Below are 25,149 nucleotides of genomic sequence, written 5' to 3' on the forward strand. Positions count from 1 at the left end.
CGGCTGCGGGAGGGGCTGGGGGGGGCTGCAGCTTTTCAAGCGCTTTCACCTCGGGGTCACTGGTTCAAACTCAGCCCGGGGGTAGGGAGCGCCGTAAGTGGATGTTATTCCTGATGGATGTGGCAAGGGAGGAGGACTGAGGAGAAATTGGTCTGGGGTGTTTTCAGGCTGGCGGTTTCAGAGGAACAGACGTCCCTGTTGTTAGAGCTAATTAGCAGCTTCGGTTCGGTGGGCGAGGGGTCGAACAAACCACAAGGCTGCTGGCGGAGCATCCTCGGCTGCCGGCAGGCCGGGGGGAGCCATTCCCGACTGGGCTGTGGGCATCTCCTGGCTCCCTGCGGGAGACTGACCCGCTGTAAAGGATAAAGATGGGGCTTTTGGGCTCTCCAAACCCCCTGCACCTCCCCGAGATGCTGAGATGAACCTCGCGCTCCGCTCCTGCTTCCCCTGATGTCCCCCCGCCCCCCGTTCCCGAAGCGGGACGACGTCGCGCCCGAGGGGTTTCTCTGGGCGGTGGGAGGCAGCCTGGCGTCCCGTCCCGCCGCCGAGCAGCGCCGCAGTTCCCCACGCGTCCGCCCTGCCTGGGTTTGCAACCGCCGGAATTTGCTTCCGCATCTCCGCAGGGAGTCCTTTCATAGGACACCTTCCGGATTCGGGCTCGAATCTAACTGTGCACCAAAAGCTGCAAATCTAACCCCTGCCAGATGCCAAAAGAAAGAAAAAGGGTTAAAAACACCTCCCTCGTGACTCTCCTGGTAGCTGCAGGCTTGAGGAAACACCTTCTCTCCTTCCAAACAGGCAGCTCTGCCTTGTGACCTCTCTCACGACTGGAGCTGTGGGATACCTGGAAAAACTTGGCAAAGCCCCATTAAAAAAAAAGAAAAAAGCTCATTAAGCGGCTGGGGGGGGGACAGAGAACAACCTGGTGGCAGCCACTGTCCCACCGTCCAGCGAGCTTTTGGCTGCGGCGGATGGAGCCCGGGGAGCAGGGGGAGGACCCTGTCCGTCAGCGCCCCGTGCCCCGGCCGCAGGGCAGCGTTTAGCCCAGGTTTGACCGATTCCTGCTGGCGGTGCCAGGGGCTTGGCAAAACTCCACGGTCTCACATCCCTTCCCCCCCGCCGCCCCCGCTTCCACCTGCCTGTCACTGCAGGGGCCGTAAAATGGCCTCTTTCCTCCTCGAAGAGGTGAGCGGGTGGCAGTTTTTCAGGGGCGAAGGCGATTTCCACACCTGTTTGACCCTTGGTCTGCCCTCCCTCAGCTTTATCCCCCAGGAGGGATCCCTGCGGCCTCCGCCGCAGCAGCGGGAATCACCTCCGCCACGTCCCCCTCCCGCTCCCAACCCTCCTCATTTCTTTCAGCCCAGCTTTGCTTGAAACAATGGCCCCGTCCTGCCAGCCAGGAACGCTCCTCCGCGGCGGCGGAGCGGGGGCCTCCTTCCCAATTCATCACTAATGCAGGAACGCCGAGCCCTTCCTGGCTGCAGCCGGCGGGAGATAAAAGCTAAAAGAGGCATCAATAATTAAAAACCACTCAAAGCCGGTAAGTGCAAACAGGAGCCAACGTACAGATCGAAGGCAGCGCCAGAGACGAGCCCGTCAGCTGCTGGGCTGCTCGAAGGGCTCCCGCCTCTCTCTTGCGGGCGTCCCCCCGCCCCATCCCACAGCCCCCCCGGTGACGCGGTGTCCCCGGCACAGCGGAGCGGGGGCTGCTGGGGGCTCTGGATGGGCAAGGCGGGAGAGACCCCCCGTCCCTCAGCTCCCCCCGTTCCTGTCCAGACACTCAGGGACATGTGGCTTTAAAGAGCAGGTGATGGCACCCGGGGCCTGGCCGTGGGGACCTGCGGTTCGGTCCCAGGAGCGCGGCTCGGCGTGCTGGAGAACCTCGATGTCCGCTACAGCTTTGGCTCAGCTCTCGCTGACTTGCCCGTCCCTTCCCTCGGTTTCCCCGTCACGTTCACAGAATCACAGAATGGTTTGGGTGGGAAGGGACCTTAAAGATCATCTACGTCCAACCCCCTGCCCTGGGCAGGGACACCTCCCACCAGCCCAGGCTGCTCCAAGCCCCGTCCAACCTGGCCTTGAACCCCTCCAGGGATGGGGCAGCCACAGCTTCTCTGGGCAACCTGGGCCAGGGGCTCACCACCCTCACACCAAACAATTTCTTCCTGATATCCAGTCCAGGATGTTCACTCCAGGACGGACTCCAGCCAGGATCGAGACCCCTGTTTGTGCCGGCCGCTGGTGTAAACGCCCAGGGAAATTCCCGTTGTCTGTCTGGGGGTGCCGGGAACCCAGTTCCAAGAGCTCCGCTGAGTTCAAGGCTCCTCATTCAAGTGTGCAAGTGAAAAGCTGAAACCGGGATGGTTTGGAAACATCATGGTCACCTTTGGTCCCTGTTTCCACAGGCCAGGCAAACTGCTTAATTTGGAGAAAATCTGACTCTTCAAAATCTGGTGACCCTGCTTCTGCTCCCCCCACCCCATAACGGTCCCTGCGTGACCCAAAAACCCTGTGTGCAACCCCCTGCTCCGCCTGGCTGCCAAAAACCCCCACCACGCGCTTAAACCCAACAGACCCCAAATCTGCGTGGGCCCGAAGAGGCTGGTGCAGGGACCGGAGCGTCTCCATCCCAAAGACTGGGGCACCTCCATCCCAAAGACCAGGGCATCTCCATCCCAAAGAACGGGGCATCTTCATCCCAAAGAACAGGGCATCTCCATCCCAAAGAACGGGGCATCTTCATCCCAAAGAACAGGGCATCTTCATCCCAAGGAACAGGGCATCTCCATCCCAAGGAACAGGGCACCTCCCTCCCAAAGAATGGGGTATCTTCATCCCAAAGAACGGGGCATCTTCATCCCAAAGAACGGGGCATCTCCATCCCAAAGAATGGGGTATTTTCATCCCAAAGAATGGGGCATCTTCTCCATCCCAAAGAACTGGGCATCTTCATCCCAAGGAACAGAGCATCTCCATCCCAAAGAACAGGGTGTCTCCGCTGCCGCGAGGAGCCTGAGGCCGCGCGGGGTCCCAGCTGTGCCACCATCCCTGGTGGTCACCTGCTGGGCCAGCAAAGCTGGACACGCAGCGGCTCTGCGCAGTGAGAGCAGCCCCCTGGGACGCGAGGCGGTGGCACGTGGCTCATCACCGCTGTCCTGCCCGGTGCATGTTTGGAAGGGCTGGAGCTGAGCAGAGCAGACGGGAGAAGGGGAATCCCGGGGGGTTCAGAGTGGGGCTGGAGGAGGCGCCGCGTGTGCAGGATCCAGCTGCCCCCCCCGCCATAAGCACCTCTGAGGAACGCGACGGTCTCTGTCCTTCACTGTCAGCTCTGGAGATGCGCTGGGTGCTGGAGGCGCAGGGGGAGAGAAATAACTCGCCGTGGGGCACGGAGCCAGGGCAGAGCTGACGCTGCCCTCGCTGGCAAGGGCGGGAGCCACACGTTCGCGTTTTGGGGCGGGAGCTGAAAGGGGAAATCCTCGGGGTAATTCCAGCAGCAGCCACCTGTTTTGCTTGGATGTGGGTTCAAATGGAGCTCCCGAGCGTCCCGAAGCCTGGGTTTGTTCGGTTTCTCCGTCGGTTCCAAACAGGACTGCTCTTTACAGCCCTCGCCCCTCGGTCTGACGCGGGGATTTCCAACGCCCTCGTCCTTTGGGGCTCTTCCAAGCGCTGCCGCTACCGGGCACAAGTGTGTGGCTGCTGCGGGGAGCGGCTGGGCCCCGGCTGTGCATCCGGCACCGGCGGCAGCACCAGGGCTCGGGGTGGCTTTGCTGGGGGGGTCTCAGCCCTCTGCCCGGTACCCCCGCATCCCCGCAGAGGGAGGAGTGGGATCTCTTCCCACTCCTCCTGGATGCGCTGCTGCATCCAGAAGCCCTGGGGGGTGCAAAGGGTTAACCACGGCGGTTTTCTCCCCAGTCCGAGCACTCGCTGAAGCAAATTAATCTCTGGGTTACAGGCTGTCCTGCTCCAGGGCCTGCGTCAATCATTAATGGAGGGTGATGAAGACGCGTGTGACATCCATCATTCCGGAGCTGACTGTTCCAGGTTTACCTGTGTCACTCTCCGAGACAGGAGAGCAGAGAAACTGCCTAAGGAAAAGCGGCAATTTTTGGTAAGGAGTTTGGAAAAACGCCGCAAAACATCTTCTGGGCCTCCCCTTCCCTTGAAACACCATCTGGAATGTTTCCAGCTTTTGAAAAAAAACAACTTTCCTTAAATAAAAAAAAAAAAAAACCAAAACCAAAACCAAAACCAAACGAACCAACAACTGCCCCAATAAGGCAAAGAAACCAAAAATAAATTCTCCCAAGACTTTACATTTGGATTAAAATACGTGTATTCGCATGTGCAGCTACGTGATGTACAAACATCTACACAGGCACGGGCAAAAGGAAGGATTTTGGTGGTTTTGGGGCTGAGGCGGGGGCTGGCGGGGCTGGGGCTGGACGGAGCCGGCGGCTCCCCCCGGGGAGCGTGTGGGGCCGGGGGGGCCCCGAGCCCGGCCAGCGCCACGGGGAGGGTCCCGGTCCCTGTCCCGGTCCCCACGGGTGGCCCCGGGACTGGTAGAGCCCCCGCTATCCCCCCTCTCCCTCCTCGCCCCCGGGACTGGCAGAGCCCCCCCCTCTCTCCCGCAAGCAGCAAGTAAATAACGCGATTAATAAAAGATCAGGCTGAAATGTGGGGCATTAAATATTTAACCCTGTGCCGTGCCCAGGTACAGCTCGTCCCTGCAATATTTAAGGATCGCTCCTCGCCCTCCCTTTACCGTCCCCCAACGCGGTGACCGCGGCGGGACGGGGGCCGGGGAAGGGCCCCTCGTGGTGGTGGGGGGCTCCTGGGGCTGGCGGGGCCTGGCCGGGGGGCTCGGAGGAGCGCGGGAGGCGGCGGCGCTGGGGCGGCCCGGCCCGGCCCCGGGACCCCCCACGGCAGAGCCCGGGGCCGGGGCTGCCTCGTTCCCCGCGGGGCGGCCGAGCCTCCCGCTTCGGGCCGCCGCCGCCCCACGTTACTTTGAGTGGCAGCCGGCGGCCGGCGCAAGGCCTTGTGGGACGGGTAGTCCGCCCGCCCCGGCCTCCCGCGGCGGGAGCCCCGGCCCGCGGCGGAACCGAGCCGTCCCCTCGCGGAAGCACGGGCGGCGCCGCCGCGGGACCCAGCGGGAGCGGGCGGAACGGGACGGGACGGGCCCAGCCGCCGCCGCCGCGCACGGCACCGCGTGTCTCGAACTACAACTCCCAGCGTACCCCGCGGCGCCGCCGCCAGGGCCGCTGCGGCCCGCTCGCTTCTCATTGGCTTTCCCGTGACGTGGCGTCACGAACCCATGTGGGAACGGGTCAGGGCGATTGGCTGGCGCTGCCGCGGCGGCAGCCAATGGCAGGGGCTCCCAGCGCCGTCGCGGGCCGTGAGGCTGGTTAAGGTGGCGCGGGGCCGCCCGGCGACCCCCGGCTCCTGCTGGGCGAGGGCGGCCGGGCCCGGCTGGGACCCCGCGTCACAGCGCACCGGGGGCCCCGGCTCGGCCGGGCGCTGTCAGGCCGCCTCCGTCTGTGCTCTCGGTGCCCCCGCGCTGCCCCGCCGGCGGCCGGTGCCGTGTCCACCCGGGGCGGCGGCTACGCTCCCGGCGGTGCTCCGGGGGGCGGGGGTGCTCACGATCCCTAGGGCTGCCGGCGCGGCTCCGCTCCCGTCCGTCCCCGGCTCCGGGACATGCGGGAGGGGGGACCCGGGGCGAGGGAGGGGCCCGGGGGGGCGAGCGGGGCAGCGAGGGCTGGGGCAGCGACACGGCGGACGCCTCCCGGGTGCCTCCGCTCGGCCCCGGAGCAGCGGGTCCAGGCCCGCCCCGTCCCCGGGGACCCCCTCGGTCCCGCGCACCGCTGAGCGGTCGGGGCGGCGCGGCCGCCGCCTCTTCGGGCTGCCGGTTGCCCGGCGGTTGCCCCCCTCCTACCTCCCGCGGGGACGCGCCACCTTAAACGGGCGCCGGCGGACGGGGCGCTCGGGGCCGGCGGCAGCTCCGGGCCCCGCTGGGGCCGCCCGTCCCCGCCCCGCCCCGGCCCCATGGGGGGCGAGCCGAGACCCCGCGCCCCCCACCCGCCCTCCCGCCGGCAGCCGCCATCGCCCCGCCTGAGCCGCCCGCCGCCCCCCCGCCGCCGGCGCCCAGGCGAGCGCCCCCCCAGCGTCCCCGGAGCCCGGCGGGGGCGGGGAGACGGGCGGGGAGCGGGGTCCGGGCAGCGGGGGGTCCGGGGCGGGCGCCCGGGCCCTCAGGATGTTCCCGCAGGGACGGCACCCGGTAAGTCCCGGGGCGGGCGGGCGGCGGGCGGGGCCGGGGCAGCGCGGCGGGGCAGCAGCCGCCAGCCGGGCCGTGTCTCCCCAGACCCCTCTCCAGCCCGGGCAGCCCTTCAAGTTCTCCGTCCTGGAAATCTGCGACCGCATCAAGGAGGAATTTCAGTTCCTGCAGGCGCAGTACCACAGGTGGGGACGGGGGGGGGGGGGTCGGGACGACCGGGACCCCCCGCCTCGGACGGGGGAGACGGGGGCGAGGGGTCGGGGGTCGGGAGGTGCCGGGGGGGGGCTGGAGGTGCCGTGGGTCAGGCAGGGGCGAGCAACCGGGGAAGGGGCGTAACGGGGGCCGAGGGCACGGGGAGAGGGGGATCCGGGCGGAGGGGAGGATTGGGTTCAAACCGGGGGGAATCGGGGCAGGAGAGGGTGGAGAAAGGGGTCCGGGTGAAAGGGGCGCTCCGGGAAGAAGTGTGTGGGGGGGGGGTGTCAAAGCTGGGGGGCAGCATGAAGCCGCGAGTTGGGGCGGGGGTCCCAAGGGGGAGAGCCCCCACAGCGCGTCTCCCCCACTGAGCTGGGCACAAGGGGACACGGAGGGGACGGCAGCGGTGCTGGGGGAGCGGGGCTCTGGGTGGGTGCGATGGACCCTCCGGGGGGAGCCGGGGCACAGCCGTGGGGTTCGGGTCCCCCAGGGATGGCAACACCTGGGGGTGTGTGACACACACACGCACGCACACCCCCCCAGCCCCATGTGGCTGCTGGGGGGGGCACGACAGGAGATGTGCCGAGCTCGTGGGGGGGACGTGGGGACTGGGAGGACGGGGTGGGAGATGTGGGTCCCTGAGCGAAACCCTCTTTGCAGCCTGAAGCTGGAATGTGAGAAGCTGGTGAGCGAGAAGACGGAGATGCAGAGACATTATGTCATGGTGAGCCCCCCCCCCCCGCCCTGTCCCCTGGCCTCCCCCAGCGCGTCGCAGGCCACCACCCTCCGGCGAGGTCCCGGGCCTCCACTTGGCCACTTGCCCCGATGGCCAGTGGCCTCCCCGGGTCACCCCCTGCTGTGGGGTGCCTGGCCTGGGCGATGGGGTGGGGGTGGGGGGGTGTGAGTTAGGAAGGAGTTAATGGTTATTCCTAGCAACCGCTGGCTCTTCTGCTGCTGTCTGCTGCCGCTCAGCAATCCTGCCATGGGTTTTCTCTCTCTTATTTCCTTTTTATTTTTTTTTGCCTTTTTGTTTGGCCTTTTAAGACGTCTCCCCACTCCTCCCTGTCTCTCTCCCAAGGAGGGGTGACACCCCCAGGCTGGTGTTTTGGTGGGAGGGGGCTGCCTTTAGAAGGAGCAGGGCAGGGCCCCTCCGAAGTCCCCCGACACCGACACCCCCACCCCTGGGCACCAGCCGGAGACGAACAGGGGTGGGGGGAGCTGCTGGAAGGACTGGAAGAGGATGGGAACTGCACAGCCGGAGCAGCATTCCCTCGCCTTCAGCATCCGACATTACCGGCCCCTCTAGGGAAAGGGGGAACCCAAATTATGCTAGCCGAAAGGCAAACGGACCTAAACTTGGGCAACCCCCAGCCCCTGGGTGATGCCAGACCCCTCCGTGAGGCCGGGGGTGTACTGGGCTTTAATGGCATCGCGGGGCACGTTCCTGTCACCCACCGGCTGGGATCCCGTCCCACATCCCGCAGGCTCAGGGATTCCCGGGGCTGCGCTGCTACCTTTGAAGTGGGCTTTGCTGGGGAAGGCAGGTCCTCTGGTCCCCCCCTGCTCCCCATCCCCAGGGGCGAGGGGACAGGGTCTGCCGCTGTCACCGTGTCCAGAGTCACTCGTGACCGGTGAAAGGTGTAACCCGATGTCATCTGTGCTTTTGCACGGGCACGGCCACCCATGTGCCGGGGCGGGACGCTGCGTCGGGAGCGGGTCAGGGTCGGGAGTGGGAAGGGACGGGCCAGGACAGGAGGGGACGTGGGGGGGCAGCGGGGCTGGCGTCAACTGAGACAGAAGCTGCGGTGTAATCATCACGGGTGTTCAACAGCCCACGCTGTGGCTGCTCCCTACCCTGCCCCGGGCTGGTGGCTGGTCTCGGCCCGCGCTGTGCTGGACAAGCTGTTTCTCGTGGGCTGGGGGGAGCAGGGACCCTCGGCGGAGGGGTTTGGCCGGGGGGAGCGGGGTGGGCTGGCTGCCGAGCCCCTGGCTGGCCACGGGACGGTTGCTCCAGGCGGCTCCTAACCGGGTTGTGTTTTGGTCTTGCTCTCAGTACTATGAGATGTCCTACGGGCTGAACATCGAAATGCACAAGCAGGTAAGTGAGGTGGGGGCCGGGCCGGCAGCAGAGGGTGGTGGGGAAGAGGCCGAGGCGGGGGGGACTTTGTTGAAAAACGATCTCCCTCGTCCCCCTGTGTCTGTAGCGGTGCGGGAGCCGTAGCAGGGCTCTCTGTCTGTGAAGGGGTTCGGCGGTTGTTGGGATGCGTGCTGTTGAGCTCCGGTGGGTGCCCTGGGACAGGCCCTGCCGTCCCCAAGCCCCTCTCGGAGCCCGGCCACGAGCCCCCGCGCACACAGCTCCCGGGGGCCCCTGATGCAGGAGGGAGCCTGGAGGAAACAGCAGGAGCCGGAGCCCAGAGGCAAATGGATTGTCTTTCTTTCGTTTTCTTTTCTTTTCTTTTTTTTTTTTTTTTTTAATCCCCTCTTCCTTTCCTGAAGCCGGAGGAGTGTTTTCACCCTTCCCTGGTTCCCCTTTTGTTCCAGCGTTAATTTGCTTTCCCTCTTCAGATTTATCAATCTAGTCATCGCGGGCTCTCTGCCAGGGAAATTAGTTTGGACCAATGCCTGACAAAGTGGCAAGTCAACTGCCATATTCCTCCAGCTGGCTCAGCCCCTTCGAGTTTGCTCCTTTTGTTAGCAGGGAGAGTCGTAGAGCCTGCGAGCACGTTCCTGCCGTCCCCACGTGCACCGAGCTCGGCCGGGACCGGGACCCCAGGGCCGGGACCGGGACCCCAGGCTGGGACTGGGGCCCCGGGGTGGCCCGAGCTATGCGGGGAGATGGTGGCGATGGCCGTGGTTGGGGAGAGGGAACCACCTGGGTCAGGCTCCCGGCTCTGCGTGGGCAGGAGAGGTCCGGAGGGGGGGGTGTCTCTGGCTCCCGGGGTCCCGCGGTGACGGGGTGCTGGTGGGCGCAGGGCAGCTCCCCTGGGGCGCCGGCGGCCTTTGAGCGCAGCAGGTGAATGTTCCCTTTGTTCCGTGCCAGCTCCGCGCTGGGTTTGACCTTTCTGCAATGCTGTCAGGGATTGTCGGAAACCTGAGATGCGAAAACACTTCGGAGCAGCCAATCTGCAGTGCCAGGGTGGATTTGCAGCGGGCGGCGGGGGGGGGGGGAAATCAAGTGTTCCCCCGGGAGATGCAGGTTTTCTTTTGGAGAGGCTGGGCTGGAAGCTGCAAGCCCTTCCCTTGGGAAATTCCGCTGACTCCGGTGGGGATGCGGCCGGGCTGTGGGTCTGGCTGTAACCACCGGCTGAGCAGAGGATGCGCCAGGTCCTCTGTGTCCCCTCGCTGCCGCTGGCTGGGCAGGGGACGGCTACGGGGGAGCTCTGTGGGGGAGCAGGGGCAGGGGGAGCTGCCGGCCGGCGGGGGGCCTTCGGCAGGGGTGGGAGCCGGGATGGCAGAGCAGGTACCGCCATCTCTGCTGGCGCGATGCGGAGAGGGCTGAAACTGTGTCCCCCTTGCTCTCCCCTGGCTTGGAGTCCGATGTTCACGGAGAGGAAGGAGCAAGCCGCGCGCCGGTGGCCGGCTGCCAGCGCCTGTGGCTCGGCTCTCCTCCTCCTCCTCCTCCCCCTGCCAGCCTGCCCGCTGGCTGCCAGAGCGGCAGCCCGCAAAGCCAAGATGGGTTTGGGCTGAGCAAAGCCAGCTGGGCTGCGAAAGGCCTGACAGCTCGGAGCTGGGCTTGGCCCGGATCCACAGAGGGATTTAGGAGTCGGGTTCCCTCTGTGCGCCTGGGGCAGGGCGGGGGGATGACCTGACAGCCTGGGAGGGTCCCACAGTCCGGGGCAGAGCGGGGGGATGACCTGACAGCCTGGGAGGGTCCCGCAGCCCGGGGCAGAGCCCTCCCTTGGCAGCAGCCTGGGAAATCCCAGCGGGGAGCAGAGGCGGCGGCAGGATTGATGCTGAGCGGGTGGTGGTGGGGGGTTTAACTCCCGGCGGAGGCTGCAGGATGCCCGGCTAGATGGGACGGGGCTGAGCCCTCTCGCCCACCGGGATACCCGCTTCCTCTTTCAGGCAGAGATCGTCAAGAGACTGAGTGCCATCTGCGCCCAGATTATGCCCTTTCTGACGCAGGAGGTAAGGGGGGAGGCAGGGGGGGTGCACCAGATCGCTGGGGCTTCTCCTGAAGCCCTCAGGAAGGGGTGAACCTGAGTCCAGCCTGAGCAACTTAGATTTTTTTGGGGGGAAACCTGTGTGTCTGGGATGGAGGGAGGGAGTCTGGGGTGGCCGGGGCGATGCTGGGCCATGGAGTCCCTCCAGCCAGGAGCGCGGTGTGACCTCCCGGTGCTCTTCCTTGCCAGCACCAGCAGCAGGTCCTGCAGGCCGTGGAGCGGGCCAAGCAGGTGACCATGGGGGAGCTGAACAGCATCGTCGGGGTGAGTGGCACCGTGAAGGCTCTTCCTGCTCAGGGGTCAGACCGTGCGGGGCAGTGATGGGGATCCGGGGTCTTTACTGCTGCCATAAGCCCAGGGCTGGTCCCCTGCGGGGAGGGGGGGTTTGCCACCCTGTCCTGAAGGCAGCGGATGGCCTTTGGGATCCTCCCCAAGCAGGGCAGAGCCACGGCTTGGGCTCCTCTGCCACGTGTTGGGATGGGGTCGGCAGCAGGGAGGAACTCGGGATGCTCTGGGTGGCTGGGGCAGGCGGTGTGACCTGGACTGTGCACCTCCCGCAGCTCTGCTCCCCTCCTCATCCTCGCGTCTCATCCCATCGCGCTTTGCGTCGCAGCTCCTGCAGGAAGCCCGAGGGGTGCCGGGCATGGCTGCGGCCGTCTCCTCCGGGATCTGGGACCATTTGCTCTTTCTCTTTCAGCAGCAGCAGCTTCAGCATCTCTCCCACCACGCGTCCCCCATCCCGCTGACACCCCACCCCTCCGGCATGCCCGGGGCCAGCGGCACCTCGGGGCTCCTGGCCCTCTCGGGGGCATTGATGGCCCAGTCCCAGCTGGCCGCCAAGGAGGACAGAGTGGCCCAGGATGGGGAGAACAGAGGTAAGGGGAAGCACAGCTGGATTAACCCTTCGGAGGCTGGCGGGGTCGGTGCTGGGCAGCGCTGGGAGGGATCCTGCTGTTTCCCAGGGCTCCCCGATGCCCGGCAGCTGTTCCCTGGGGCCGGGGGGGAGCGGCGAGCGCCGCGAGTGACGGATCCAGCTAATTAAATATCTGCAGCCCCCAGAGGCTGGCTCTGTTTCTGACCAGGGAACAGCTGCCGTGCAGGGACGGTGAGCGGTGGCGGCGGCGGGGGGGGGCGGCTGCGTGTGCGCCCCAGATGCTGGGTAGCAGGGCTCTGGGCACTGTGTGAGCACGTGTGGGTCTTCGGCTCCCCTGGGGGTTTCCAGTGTGTCAGGGTCCCCCGGCACCACCCTTCCAGCTTTGGGGGGACGACGGGGACGTGAGAGCCCCGCCACGGAGAAACCCTCCCTGTTTCCACCAGGTCTGATGCCCGAAGCCAAGACTTTAAGGGAAAAATACTGTTGCAAGCCCCTAAAAATTGTGGGAACCGCAGGTCGGCGGCAAAGAATTGAGAAAGCAGAGCCATATTGCGTGCGTGGTGCCTTGTAAATAGCAGTAATTCCTCATCCTTATGGGTGCCTCCTCCTATCAGGATCACAAAGTGCTTTACAAACATCATCAATATTTAATCCTCGTTAAATCAGTGCTCTGAATGCTACTGGCAGGCCCGGGCCAAATTAATAACGCTACCCAGCTCTGCCGGTGGCTTGTTGCTATCGAAGTGGTGCAGGAAGGAGAAGCCGCTCTGAGCTCGTCCCCTTCCGCAGAGCGCAGGCATCGGGTTATTGCGCTGAGGGGGATGCTGAGGCGCGGGCAGAGGGCTCCGGGCAGCTCCGTGGGTTAGAAACAGGCAGTAAAATTCAGCAGCCGTAGCGATGCTCCTCTGCGAAGGCACCGGCTGCTCCCCGTGTCCCCGGTTTGGGGCCTGCTGGGACGGGACCCAAGGGTAACAGCAAGACTGGGCAGCGGAGGGGTTTGTTGCATTTTTCCTAACGGCGCGGTTTCGCTTCTAAGATTTCAAAGGTGGTGAAAATAGCAGCAGGAAACTGTCCGCGTCTGTTCGGTGCCCCTGTACGCAGGTGGCTGCGGTTTTTAATTCTGCCAGTGTTTCTTTAAGGATGGCCTTCCCCCAGAGGAGAAAAACAAACTCCAGAAAGCGGATAAAAGCGGGCTGTGCTCTGCCTGCCTTAACCCTTAGAGCCCCGGGCAGCCTCTGCCTCCCACTGCCCAGAGCTGCTCCTTGGCCAGGGCATCCAGCCGTGGCAGAGGGCGCAAAGACACCCAGAATAACGCCTTTAAAAAAAAAAAAAAATAATAATAATAGTGAAAGGCTACATATGGCTTGGGTTAATCTCAGTCAGCCAGAGCTGGTGTGGATCAGCCCGAGCCAGGGCTGAGGGGCCGGTGGCTTCGTGCTGACCGTATTCTTGGAGCAGCCGCCGGCACGGGGTGTCCCTCATCTCCTGGTACCCACCTGCCTCCTCCCGCCAGCAGAGACTGGGACGGGTTTGTCCCCATGCGATCGTTCGGAGTGAAAATCAAGCGGGGAGGGGTCGCTAGACCCCAGCCCGTAACTTCGCGCTTGGGGTTGCAGCAAATGCCTGGCACTTCTTCCCCGAGCTTAGGGAGGGGAGACTTGTTTTGTTGTGCACGTAAAAAAAACCCTTGGCGGGTTTCCAAGCCGGCCTTTTTAGCATGGCTTCCTAAGGAAATAGGATGGGTGTGATTCAGGAGGTCTCAGCTGGCCGACCGGCTCGTCCCCTCCTGGCAGCCTTGGACCTGTCGCCGTGTCCAGGGAAGAGATTCCCGAGCTGGACTGAATTTCTTGAGAGTAGGTGGGTGGATAGAGATTCCCCCTGCTTCCCTGAGGAGAACTGGTGTGCTCACCTCCTATTAGACATCAGAGAATCCATGCTGCAGATGGGCAAAGTGGGATAATCGGGTGGGAATCTTTTTTTCAGCCCGCTGTCTCCTCCTGCGTTCCCTGCTGTGTCCCCCTCTCCTCCCTACCCGGTACGTGGGGCACAGCCTCCGCATTAATGGCTTCTTCCTCTCCTCCCCTCTGCCTCGCTGGACACCGACCTGCCCGGACGCTCTCCCTGCTGCTGCCGACACCGACCTGCCCGGACGCTCTCCCTGCTGCTGCCTGGGCTCCAGAGCGCACCCCAAGCCGGGTAAGTCACACCATCGTGCCTGGCTCTGGCCGGGCCAGTGGCCACAGCTGGCCCCAATGGGTGGGCAAGTGGACCTGGCAGCCCCCGAGTCACTTTGAGCATCTCCAGGGCGCTCCGGGCAGGAGGCAGAGCCAGCTCCTGGGAAGGGTGGCGGGTGCTGGGGGAGCCTGGGTGTTGGGGGGACACTGGGGCAGTGGTGGGCTCGGCTGTGGGGACCCCGGTGACCGGAGCCGGGGCTGGCAGCCGGGCGGGTGCAGGGATCGCGTCTTCTGCAGGCACCGCAGCCGGCTCCCTCGGCAAGCGCCCGCAGTAGGGCTTGCAGGAATGTTTTGTTTCCTGACCCTTTCAAAGCAAACAGCCCTGAGGTGGCCGAGCTGTCCTCTGTCTGGTGGCAGCGGCAGGGACTGGGGTCTCCATCACGCACCGGGGACCACGTTGGGGTTGTGGGTCTCCCTGGGGACGGAGGCAGCGCTGTGGGCAGAGCAGGTCCACGTTGTTCTCTTGGCACCCTGCTCCCCTTCTGCTGTGGGCTCCAGGTCTCCTACCGGCTGCTTCTGATGCGCGGGCTCCTTTCCAGCACCTCCCACCCCAGCTTGAGGCGTAAGGGCAGTGGACGTCTCCCCCTGTCACCGCGAGTCGCCTTTCGAGGCTGCCTGTGTTTGCACACAAGGTGACTGGGGCAACTGGCTCCCAGCACTGACCTTCCCCTGGGCACTGAGTTTGCAAGGGCTCAGCGTGGCAAGAATCACACAGAATCACAGAATCATAGGGTTGGAGGGGACCTCTGGAGATCATCTCCTCCAACCCCCGGCCACAGCAGGGTCACCCACAGCAGGTGGCACAGGAACGCGTCCAGGCGGGGTTGGAATGTCTCCAGAGACGAGACTCCCCCACCTCTCTGGGCAGCCTGTGCCAGGGCTCTGCCACCCTCACAGCAAAGAAGTTCCTCCTCGGGTTGAGATGGAACTTCCCATGGTCAAGAAGGTAGGGGCAAGCCGTGAGGCTGGGGGTAAGGGGGGAGAGGGGCTTGGGGCAGCTCTGCCCTCTCCCGCAGGCAGTGCCAAGTCTCTGGATTTGAGCAGTTCTGGGGTCATTCCTCTTTCCCAGTGGAGCTGAATGTGTTTGCGTAGGGATGTCGGGGAGCCCAGGAGAACACCTGAGCAGAGGATGTAAGACAGAGGGGCTCTGCGTATTGTAGCCCCCGCTCACTTTGCTGGCTTGGGCAGAATGTGTTTGCCTTTGGGTTTTGTAGCCGAAGCTTCTGGGCCACCTCAATTCGGAGTCTTTGCTGATGTGAGGATCTAAAGGTCGAGGGCTGCTCCCAAAATAACCGACCCTCTCCTTTTCAAGGAGTTTCCAGTTTAGGAAACAGGCTGAACGGGTCTCCTTACCTAAGCCCAGTGCTGCCAGCCCCTCTGCAACCCTTGGTTGCACCCTCCTTTTAAGATGCCCCCCAGCCTGTCGCGAATCCCAGCTCTGTGACTCCCTTCCCAGGCTCTGTGGCTGCAGTGAACCAGAGCTCCAGCTCCTGGCGCAGGCGGGGCAAGGAAGGGTTAATGAGTCCCTCTGTTTGGGAGCAATTGGGATTGATCTTCCTAGGCTTGCAGTCAGGTGGGAGAGGAGGAGAAGGGCAATGGTCGCTGTGTTGTGCAGGATGGATCGCTCCTGTGATCCCACGGGATGTGGGTTCCTCCTCCAGAGACCACCCAGGGGACAGGGAGCATCCTTTCTGCTCCGTGGTTGTATGTGACGAGGCTCTTAATCCTACTGTGCTGGAAACAATTGGCCGTGTGGGAGCCCTAGGATGGGGCTTTTTCTTCCTGACCCCCGGCGCGATCTCCCGGGAGGGTCGGGGAGCCGTACCCCAGAAACTGCCCCAGCCCAATGCCCCGGCTGCTCTGGGGGGACGGGCAGCCTCCCCGGTCACAGCGTTGGCCTGGTGTTCCTCTGCGGGGGGCTGTGGGTGGGCAGGCACCACTTGATTGCATTATCATCCTCCTCCGAGCAGCAAGCGTTAGCGGGTGGGGAGGAGCGGGAGGGGATTTGAGACACCCCCGCGGCTGCTGGCAGCATTTCGGGGAAGGGACGTTCGTCCTCCTCGGCTCCATCCTGCTTCCCAGCCCGCCAGCTGCTGCAGCGGCAGGGTTAAGGCGAAGTAAACACGGGCTCCGATGGGGATTTTCCACTCCGCCATGGCTGGTTATCTCCCCAGGGGCGGATCTGCTCTCCAGCCGCGCTCTGCCGGGGATGCTGCTTCGCTCGGCTCCTGGCAGGGCCGAGGGCAGGCGGCTGGCTCGGGGAGAGGGATGGCGTGTTGGGGCTGCACCCTAAAAGCACGGCTGCCTTCCGTCCACACTAGGGCACCGCCGGCAGCCAACCCCCAGGGACAGCCCCCACCCTGCATCCCTTCCCTCTGCCCCATCAGAGCCGAAGGGATGAATTTGGGCTAGAACCCAGGGGTTTGGAAATGTCTTCCCCAGCCTTGCCTAAAGCACCAGGCTCAAGCCCGTCTCTGCCGCCAGGTAAATTCGGATCTTAGAGGACTCTAAGCCTGGGTGTAGGGGATGCCAGTAAGGGGATGCCACAGGTATCTGCACAGCGGGGGGAGAGTTGTGCCTCCCTCTTCGCCCCGACACCCGCTTGGTGCAGGAAGGGGACCCCTGTCCCCCAAACTGGCTGTGGCACAGATGGCACCGGTAGCTGGCTGGGTGCTGGACACTGGCTGGGTGCAGCCAGCAGCACCGGGAAGTCTCTTCCAGAGAGGAAACGGGGCCGGCAGGGCTTTGGGGGCTGCCCGCTCTGCCCCCCCCAGCTCACACGCTTTCCTCCCCCCTCAGAGCGTTTCTGCTTCCCCTCCCGAGAGCCCGCAGGACGAGGAGCGGACGGGAGGCGCGGAGCTGAAGCGGAAGCGGGAGGAGAAGGACCTGCCTGGGCATTATGTGAGTGCACCGGGAGCATGGCGGTGGGAGGCGGGACGGGGCCCTGGAGGTGGCTGCGGAGCTCCTGCCCTGGGTGCGGAGGGCTGGGATCCTGTGAAAAGAAATGGAAGAAAATTAAGAGTCCGGGGGAGGCCCCTCAGGCAGAGGGTTGAGTCGCTGCCTGCGGGGGCATGGTGTTGGTCCATGAGAAGCGATGTGGAGGGGAAAATGGGATCTCTCCACTGGCCCGAGTCCTGTGGGGCAGAGCCAGGAGCGTGGTCCAGCCTCTCCCACCCCCAATTGAGCCTTTCTGGGTTTCTCCCCCCTTGCAGGATAGCGATGGGGACAAGAGCGACTACAACCTGGTGGTGGATGAGGTAAGCCCACAACCTTCATGGCGTGCTGACGCCTTGCAGGGCGTCCAGCTCGAGCTGTAGTCATCAGGTTTAGGACTCTGGTTCCCGAGGTTTGTTAGGTTCCAGGTCGTTGCCGCTGGGCAGGAGCAGGACACGTGCCAGCCTTGCTCTGATGTGTTCGTGCCAGCCACGGCTGATGCCGATTCACAGTGCTGCGGGTTGAAGGTTGTGCCAGCCAGGGCTCGGCTGTGCCAGCGGTAGGCTTGGCTCTGCTTCACGATCCTGTTTCAGCCCCGTTCCTGTAGCATCCCATATGGGGAGGCTGATAAGCTGGGATGAGAGCCCCGGGGAGCTGGGCTTAGAATCATAGAATCGACGTGTTGGGTCGGAAGGGACCTCTGAAGACCATCCCGTCCAACCCCCTGCAGCGAGCAGGGACAGCTTGAACTAGATCAGGTCGCTCAGAGCCTCATCCAGCCTGGCCTTGAATGTCTCCAGGGATGGGGCCTCCACCCCCTCCCTGGGCAACCTGGGCCAGTGTCTCACCACCCTCCGTGTAAAGAACTTCTTCCTCATGGCTGATCTAACCCTGCCCTGCTCTAGTTTAAACCATTGCCCCTCGTCCCATGGCTCCATGCCCTTGCAAACAGCCCCTCCCCAGCTTTCCTGTAGCCCCCTTCAGGGACTGGAAGGGGCTGGAAGGTGTCCCCGGAGCCTTCTCTTCTCCAGGCTGAAGCCCCCCAGCTCTCTCAGCCTGTCCTCACAGCAGAGGGGCTCCAGCCCTCAGATCATCTTCATGGTCCTCCTCTGGCCCTGCTCCAACAGCCCCGTGTCCTTCTTGTGCTGAGGGTTCCAGAGCTGGACGCAGTGCTCCAGGTGGGGTCTCCGGAGAGCGGAGCAGAGGGGCAGAATCCCCTCTCTCGATCTGCTGGCCGCACTTCTGTTGATGCAGCCCAGGATGCTTCATGATCCCGTTTCAGCCCCTCTCCTGTAGCATCCCGTATGGGGAGGCTGATAAGCCGGGATGAGAGCCCCGGGGAGCTGGGCTTGCTGCTGGCAGCTCAGGCGCACGGAGGTGGCGGCGGCAGGCAGGGATGCCGGGCTTCAGGAGCGCCCGCAGCACAACCCCCGGCCCTGCCAGCCCCATCCGGGCGGCCACGAACGGTGCCTGGCCTCGGAGCAGCCTTGGTTTTAACACCCCGAGCCCGTGTCCCTGTCTCAGTGTGGGGGGAACGCTGAATTTCAGCCTCTTGCTACCAAACTGCCAGGTGCTTCTGGTACAACCTTCCCCGACCACCAAGGCACGTACTTTATCCCAGCCCCAGCTATTCTCGGCAGAGATGATGTTTTGGGGGACATCCCTTTTCCTCCCCTCCAAGACTGGGGGGAGGGATAACACACGTGATTTTTTTTTTTTTATATATATATACACCTTTTTTTTTTCCCTCCTGATAATTCCCAAGAAAATACAAGCCCTGAAGGGAACATCGGCGGGGTTTTCCGCAGAAAATGACACTTATAAAAACTGCTCGTCGGTGTAATTATGGTGATAAAAATCACAGCCCTAATTGAACGGTTGTCGGAGTGCAAGAGCTGAAGGGTGGCCTTGCCTCTGAGATGGTGACGAGGGGCTGCCAAGAGGCCCTTTCTCGGTTCCTCGGGTGCGCTGGTCGCCATCCCTCCTTGTGAAGGCGTCCGTGGTCACCAGCGTCCTCCGAATCTGCCGTCTAATTTTGTTCAAAGATTAAAATCGAGGAGGTTTCTCATCCAGGGGATGGTGGAGGAGAGTTGATGCCTCTCAGTGAACGCTCCTCATTAATGGCGGCTGGACGAGCCACGCGCCCATCAGACGGGGGCTTGATGGTCCCCGCTGGGCTCCGGTCCGGGGGTGGCTCTCCAGGCCTGCCCTCCCGCGCAGGGGGATCGGGGATCCCACTCGCCAGAGACCTGCTCTTCCCCCAGGACCCCCCCTCGGAGCCCGGCAGCCCCGGCCACACACCCAGCAGCCGGCTCCCGTCAGCCGGCCAGGAGATGCCCGAGAGCCCTGCCTCCATCGCCTCCAGCCGGAGCACGACGCCCCTCAAGCCGAAGGACCAGAGTCTGGTAGGGAGCGGCGTGGGCAGCGGGACCGGGGACGTGGCCCTGAATTTCTCTGTGGCCCATCGGCTGCAGCCCGAAGTGGGGCGAGGAGTTGCCGGTGCCGGGTGCCTGGTACCCCCCGCCGGCCTCTCCAGCACGGGGAGCAGGGTCCGTGCCCTCGGAGCGGGGGGATAACCGTGGGCTGGGCAGAAGCCTGGCTCTGCGGGTATTTTCCATCCAGCTGCCTGCAGGATTCCCCAGAGCTGCTCTCAGCAATCGATTCTTTTATTTTTCTTTTTTTTCTTTTTTTTTTTTTTCTTTTTTTTCCCCTCTCCCCTTCCTCCTTGCCAAGCGCCAGCCCCGATGCTCAGATTGAAACATCAGCGTGCGGGAAGGGGGAGGGAGGTTTCTGACAATCCTCATCCCTCCCGGCACCGTGGGGACCGGGGCGATGCATCCCGCCATCCCGGGGTCAGGAGCCGGCCGGGGGCCGCGGGAGCGGCGAGTGGCGGCTCCCGGCACAATCGGATTAGAGCAGACAAAGCGCCCTGAGCAATCTGCCAGCGCAGCACGGAGCTTTTTCTCTGTTATTAATTTTTTTTTTTTTTTTTCCCCTCCTTTGCTGGTGTCGACAAAATCCCCAGGCAGAAAAGGAGGAAGGAATAGGAGAGGCAAGAAAAAAGAAAGGCATGAAATGGCTGTGGGGATCGGAGGGGACGGTTGGTCCCAGGCATCCCACTGCTGCTCTGTGAGGTTGGGGATGGGGGTGTCCCCCCCCACCCCACAAGGGTGGTTTCAGGCGAGGGAGCAGCAGATCTCCGTGTAATGGCCCCCCCCGGCCCCGTGCTGATAGCAGGATGCTGTAGGGGTGCGGAATTGGGGTATTTTGGGGTGACCAGGGCTTGCATTGGGCATTTGCACCTGGGGGGAGTGGAGACGTGGGGCTCCCTCCATGCCGTGGGGAGGGTGCGGGGGGCAAAGGAGGAAGGGAGTGGGGTTCGGGCCCATGACGGCCGCATCCCCGTCCAGCTCTCGGTGCCCGCTGCTCTCCCGGTGGCTCGGGGCTGCGGGTGTGCAGTGCTGGGGGTGGGTTTTCCCCCACCGCTGAGGCTGCTCTGCCCCGCAGACCGACCCCCCCACCGGCGCTCCCTCCTCCAAGCCCCCGGCTGCCTCCTCGTCGCCCCGCGACTCCCCCGGGCCCAGCTCGGCCGCCCCGCTCCGGCCACCCCCCGCCAAGGCACCGGCCACCGACGGCATCAGTGAGTGTGGGGGCACGCGGGGGTGTCGCGCTCTGCGGCTGAGGGGAGGGGAGGCAGGACACGCTCTCCCGTCAGTAGAGCTTGGGGGGGGGACACACAAGTTTTGTGCCACATAATCAGACGTATCGACCGCGGCCAACACGTGCATCTACGTGCCGTTACCGTACCCAACTGCCGACGCTTTCCTGGCAGGCTCAGACCCACCGGAGGTGCTGTGCGGATGCGCGGAGCTCCTCGCTACAGGAGGGGGTGGGTGTTTTGTCTGGAGAACGTAGTTTTTTTTCCCTGACAAGCTGCCATTTTGCTCTTGCTACGTGCAGCCGGGGGTAGGAGGGGTGGCCGAGTGCCACCACGGAGGGGTGCAGGAGGTCAGGACGCGGCCGGTCTCCCTGTGCAGCTGAGGGTCTCCATAGGGATGAGGATCTCCGTAGGGATGAGGGTCTGCGTGCGCTGGGTGCTGTGGGGACCCTGGGTGAGATCCAGCTGACCCAGGAGCCCTGGTCGGTGGCTGCCACCTTCTGAAAGCACAGGGGAGGTGGGGTTGAGCGCTCAGTGGTGGTTGACGGTGAACTGGTCATGCCCCCCACCCCCCCACCCCCACCTCCCCAGCTCCTTTTCCTGCTTCAGTTTCCTTCAAAACATTTGGGGAAGCCTTGGGAAGAGGTCTCAGGAACAGCTTGGTCACCGTCTAGCCAAAGGGACCAAAAGGTGATGGGAGCAGGACAGCTAGCCCCAGGGAGAAACAGAGCCAGGACTGGAGATGTTAAACCCTTGCCTGGCTCGAAAATTACGGTGGTTTAGCAAAAATTGAATTGGAATCGATTTCAATAAACCATGGAAACCCTGGAGGTCGAGCCACTTAGCCATCAACTGCGAGTAATTCGGCCTGGCCGAGTCTGAAGAGGCGTTGGCAGCAGAGCTGGGGGTCGCCGTGGGTTAGCGGCTGGGCTGTGGTGCATCCCGTGGAGGGATGGAGCCGTTTGGTGTCCCGGGCTGGATCTGCATCCCACATCCGTGACCGATGGGAGGCAGGGGCTACCCCTCGCCTTTGGTCTTTGACTTCCAACCCATGACCTTCCTGCCCTCCTCCTCGTCCGCTGGTTTGTGCTGGGTTTGGCTGGGCCCTGCGCGGAGGCGATGCTGCCCGGCTTCAGGGCCAGCTGCCCTTTTCCCTCGGGGGACGCTCACACCCCTTGGCCAGGGCAACGAGCGGGGGTCTCTCCTCCTGCAGCTCTCCGCAGCCCGCTGAGCGTGTCCAGCCCCTACGCGTCCTCCTTTGGGATGGTGCCTCACGCCACCCTCAACGGGGAGCTCCCAGCCCCCAGCATGTACATGGGCATCCACCTCTCGCCGCAGGTCAGCGGCGCCGTGATGTACGGCCGCTCCCCGATGGTAAGTCGCCGAGCGACGGGCCCAATCTGCCGTGTTGGCTCTGCCGCCTGTCCCCTGATGTCCAGGGCACGCACCGTCCCCACCGTGCACCCGTGGTGCTGCAATGAGCTCGAGCTGGGAGTGCAGCCATAGGAAGGGCTCCCTTCTGGAGGTGGCCGGGCTGTGGGGCCGGTGGAGGCTGCCAAGGTCTCCACGTGGGTCCCGCTGGCGTGTGGCTGTGTCTTTGGGAGCCCATTTTGGCCTGTGTCACTTGCACGTGGGGGAAGTAGAAGCAGGGACCTTGTGCAGGGCTGGGCTGGCAGCGTCCTGGGGGATGCAGGGCAGGAGCCAGCCTTCGTGTCCCCTCCTGGGGTTTTGGCACTTTGGTCACCCTGTGCCCTTTGCCTCGTGCAGGTGGCTTTTGAGTCGCACCCTCACCTGAGGGCTTCCACCATCTCATCTTCACTCTCCACCATCCCCGGAGGGAAACCGTAAGTGTGGCCGCACACGGGGGGGCTGCAGGGAGGGTGGGCAGCACGGGGTGGGTGCCGGGGTGGGGGTCTCCCTCCCCACGGCTCATTTCTACACCCAGCAGGTGTGGGGCAGGGCTGGAGTTCCGCTGCACTTCTGAGTCCAACCCTCTCTTCTCGTTCTGGGCAGCTGGTGGTAACAAGGAGCTGGTTAATTATATCCCTCATTAACCAGAGTCCACCGGGCACCTTCCACCTGCCTCGAGCGTGGCTAACGGGAGAGGTCGGCTCCCCCACTCGGGCTTCACACGGGGGGGGTTGGTCAGTCCTGTCTTCTGCTCCCTTCCAGCGCCTACTCCTTCCACGTCAGCGCCGACGGGCAGATGCAGCCCGTGCCTTTCCCCCCCGACGCCCTCATCGGCTCCGGCATCCCCCGCCACGCGCGGCAGCTCCACACCCTGACCCACGGCGAGGTGGTCTGCGCCGTCACCATCAGCAGCTCCACGCAGCACGTCTACACCGGGGGCAAGGGCTGCGTGAAGGTGTGGGACGTGGGGCAGCCGGGCACCAAGACAGCCGTGGCTCAGCTGGACTGTTTGGTAAGGAGGAGGAACAGAAGGGCGTTGTGTGGGAGCCGGGAAGAAGGGGAATGTGCCCCCATTACAACGGAGGGGGAGAGAGGGTCCTTTCATGTCGGTGATGAGAAAAGGAGGTCCCTCTCCCGCATCCCCCGTGCACTGACCAGCTCCTCCTTCACTCACCCCGTCCCCTCTAATCCCAATTCAGAACCGCGACAACTACATCCGCTCCTGCAAGCTGCTCCCCGACGGCCGCAGCCTGATCGTGGGGGGGGAGGCCAGCACCCTCTCCATCTGGGACCTGGCGGCCCCCACGCCCCGCATCAAGGCTGAGCTCACCTCCTCTGCCCCCGCCTGCTACGCCCTGGCCATCAGCCCCGACGCCAAAGTCTGCTTCTCCTGCTGCAGCGACGGCAACATCGTGGTGTGGGACCTGCAGAACCAGACCATGGTGAGGTGAGCCCGGGGCAGGGGCTGGTGGCACAGAGCAGGAACGTTGTGGGGTGGGAATGCTGGCAACTGAGCTGCCACCCCTGATGGCTGTGCCCTCGCCCTCTCTGTCCCCCTCTTTCCCAGGCAGTTTCAAGGCCACACGGATGGTGCCAGCTGCATCGACATCTCCAACTATGGCACCAAGCTGTGGACGGGGGGGTTGGACAACACGGTGCGGTGCTGGGACCTGCGGGAAGGGCGTCAGCTGCAGCAGCACGACTTCAGCTCCCAGGTCGGGGCTGGGGCCGGCCGGGCGCTCCACGGGGGGGCCGCTGGGACTTGCCAACCGGTGCCTGACCCCGCTCTGTCGTGTCCCCCCCACCAGATCTTCTCCCTGGGCTACTGCCCCACGGGAGAGTGGCTGGCGGTGGGCATGGAGAGCAGCAACGTGGAGATTCTGCACGTCACCAAACCCGACAAGTACCAGCTGCACCTCCACGAGAGCTGCGTCCTCTCCCTCAAATTCGCCTCCTGCGGTAGGCAAGAGCTGTGTGTTCCGCTGGGGCTCTGTCGGCTTTGGAGCAGGGGGCTGCTCCCTTCAGCCCCACACGGGTCCTTTTGGTTCCCCCCCGGCCCCGTGCTCAGCCCCCCTGAACGGAGTCCCAGGGCTCGTTGTACTGGGGGCAAGCGCAACCTCCAGTAGCCAGCCCGGTCGTGCGTGGGTGCTGGTGGTATCCCTCCGAGAAGGGGCTTCCATGGATGCACTCTCGGCTCCGTTGTCCCGGGACTGCCCTTTGTGTTCCTTAAAACGGCCCCTTGGCTACCACGCGGCACAGCCCTCGCCTTCTCGTCCCCACCTGGGCACGCTTTGCTGCTGTAATCTGCCTGTCGGGCAGAGTTTGGTGACACCGTGCTCCTCCTTTGTCCCTTCTTGTCCCTCCTCCAGGGAAGTGGTTCGTGAGCACGGGGAAGGACAACCTGCTGAACGCCTGGCGGACGCCCTACGGAGCCAGCATCTTCCAGGTGGGGAGAAGGCATTTGGCCCGGGGGGGGATGAGGGCGGCTTCAGCCAACGGCGCTGCCCTCACCCTCCGCCTCTCTCATCTCCAGTCTAAAGAGTCCTCCTCGGTGCTGAGCTGTGACATTTCCGTCAATGACAAATTCATCGTTACGGGCTCTGGTGACAAGAAGGCCACAGTGTACGAGGTGGTGTACTGAGGTCCCGTCGGTCCCTCGCCCTTGTCCATTGGGGAAGGGGCCAGGTCTTGCCCAAAGCTGCTGGGGCTGGCGGAGGCCTCCCAAGCTGGTCAGCCTTCCCTCAGCCCGGCTCTCCTCCTCCTCCTCCTCCTCTTCTTCCTCCTTTTAGCCCCCAGACCAAGGTATGGGCTGCGGCCCCGCTCCCCGCCCGGGGCATCATGGAGGTGAAGGGGAGCTGGAGGCGAGCGCTGGTCGGGGCCAGGCATCCCCCAGGGTGGGCTGGGGCTGGTCGGGGGGGTCCTGGGTCTGTCCCTTGTAGGGGGAGGCAGCGAGCCAGGGCCAGGAGTGACTGAGGTAGCGTTGCTCCTGAAATAACTGCTACTGACTTAATGGCCCCCCCCCTTTTCTGCTGCGGAAACAGCTGTAAATTATCAGTAAAGAAATGTATTTAATTGTGTTTTCAATCCCTTACTAATAAAAAGGAACAAAAGAGCAGCTGGTCTGATGGTGGGCCCCGAGGTGGGGGTGGGGGGGAGCTGATCTCACTGCAGGACCCATGGAAACCCGTCCGGGGGAGCCGACCACCAGCCCCGGATCCCCTGCAATGGCGCCCCATGGAGCAGGGGGCTCAGCCCCCTCCCTCAGCCACAGGTGGGGGGCGCAGGGTCCTACCCCAGGAGGGGACAGAAGCGGGACCTGCTCCCATCCCGCAACCCCTCGTGGCTACAGAGCGAGGGACGCCTTCCCCAGCCACCGCTGCCCCCCCACCATCGCTCCCGGGCCGTGGTGGCCATGG

The 25,149-nt window shown here is 64.1% G+C and overlaps 1 protein-coding gene across 8 annotated transcripts; it reads left to right on the forward strand.

The window, feature by feature from the left end:
- The first annotated feature begins 6,101 nt into the window (after nt 1–6,101).
- Nucleotides 6,102–24,845, forward strand: TLE2 (TLE family member 2, transcriptional corepressor). Of its 8 annotated transcripts, none has more exons than XR_012584442.1 (21): nt 6,102–6,271; nt 6,356–6,453; nt 7,121–7,184; nt 8,514–8,558; nt 10,526–10,588; nt 10,813–10,887; nt 11,321–11,498; nt 13,677–13,693; nt 16,531–16,632; nt 16,944–16,988; nt 18,930–19,070; nt 20,173–20,305; nt 20,498–20,554; nt 21,537–21,697; nt 22,091–22,167; nt 22,496–22,745; nt 22,933–23,180; nt 23,305–23,448; nt 23,542–23,692; nt 24,103–24,179; nt 24,267–24,845. XR_012584442.1 is itself a non-coding variant. In XM_074565328.1 (21 exons), the coding sequence occupies exons 1-21, from the start codon at nt 6,248–6,250 to the stop codon at nt 24,372–24,374; spliced, it is 2,262 nt and encodes a 753-aa protein (XP_074421429.1). In that variant the 5' UTR covers nt 6,102–6,247; the 3' UTR covers nt 24,375–24,845. The 8 variants fall into 8 exon arrangements, 6 of the variants coding, with proteins under 6 accessions (XP_074421429.1, XP_074421430.1, XP_074421432.1 ...); XM_074565328.1 differs by having other exon boundaries at nt 23,301–23,448; XM_074565329.1 differs by having other exon boundaries at nt 11,324–11,498; nt 23,301–23,448.
- Nucleotides 24,846–25,149: the final 304 nt, after the last annotated feature.

Source organism: Larus michahellis, chromosome 23 (genome assembly GCF_964199755.1).
Source record: "Larus michahellis chromosome 23, bLarMic1.1, whole genome shotgun sequence".
Taxonomy (NCBI): domain Eukaryota; kingdom Metazoa; phylum Chordata; class Aves; order Charadriiformes; family Laridae; genus Larus; species Larus michahellis.

Bases quoted from the DNA above. Each gene is read 5' to 3' on its own strand.
- TLE2 (XM_074565328.1), top strand. From the start codon at position 6,248: ATGTTCCCGCAGGGACGGCACCCG. The intron at 8,559-10,525 runs GTAAGTGAGGTG...TTCCTCTTTCAG, and splicing joins ACATCGAAATGCACAAGCAG to GCAGAGATCGTCAAGAGACT. The intron at 24,180-24,266 runs GTGGGGAGAAGG...TCTCATCTCCAG, and splicing joins ACGGAGCCAGCATCTTCCAG to TCTAAAGAGTCCTCCTCGGT.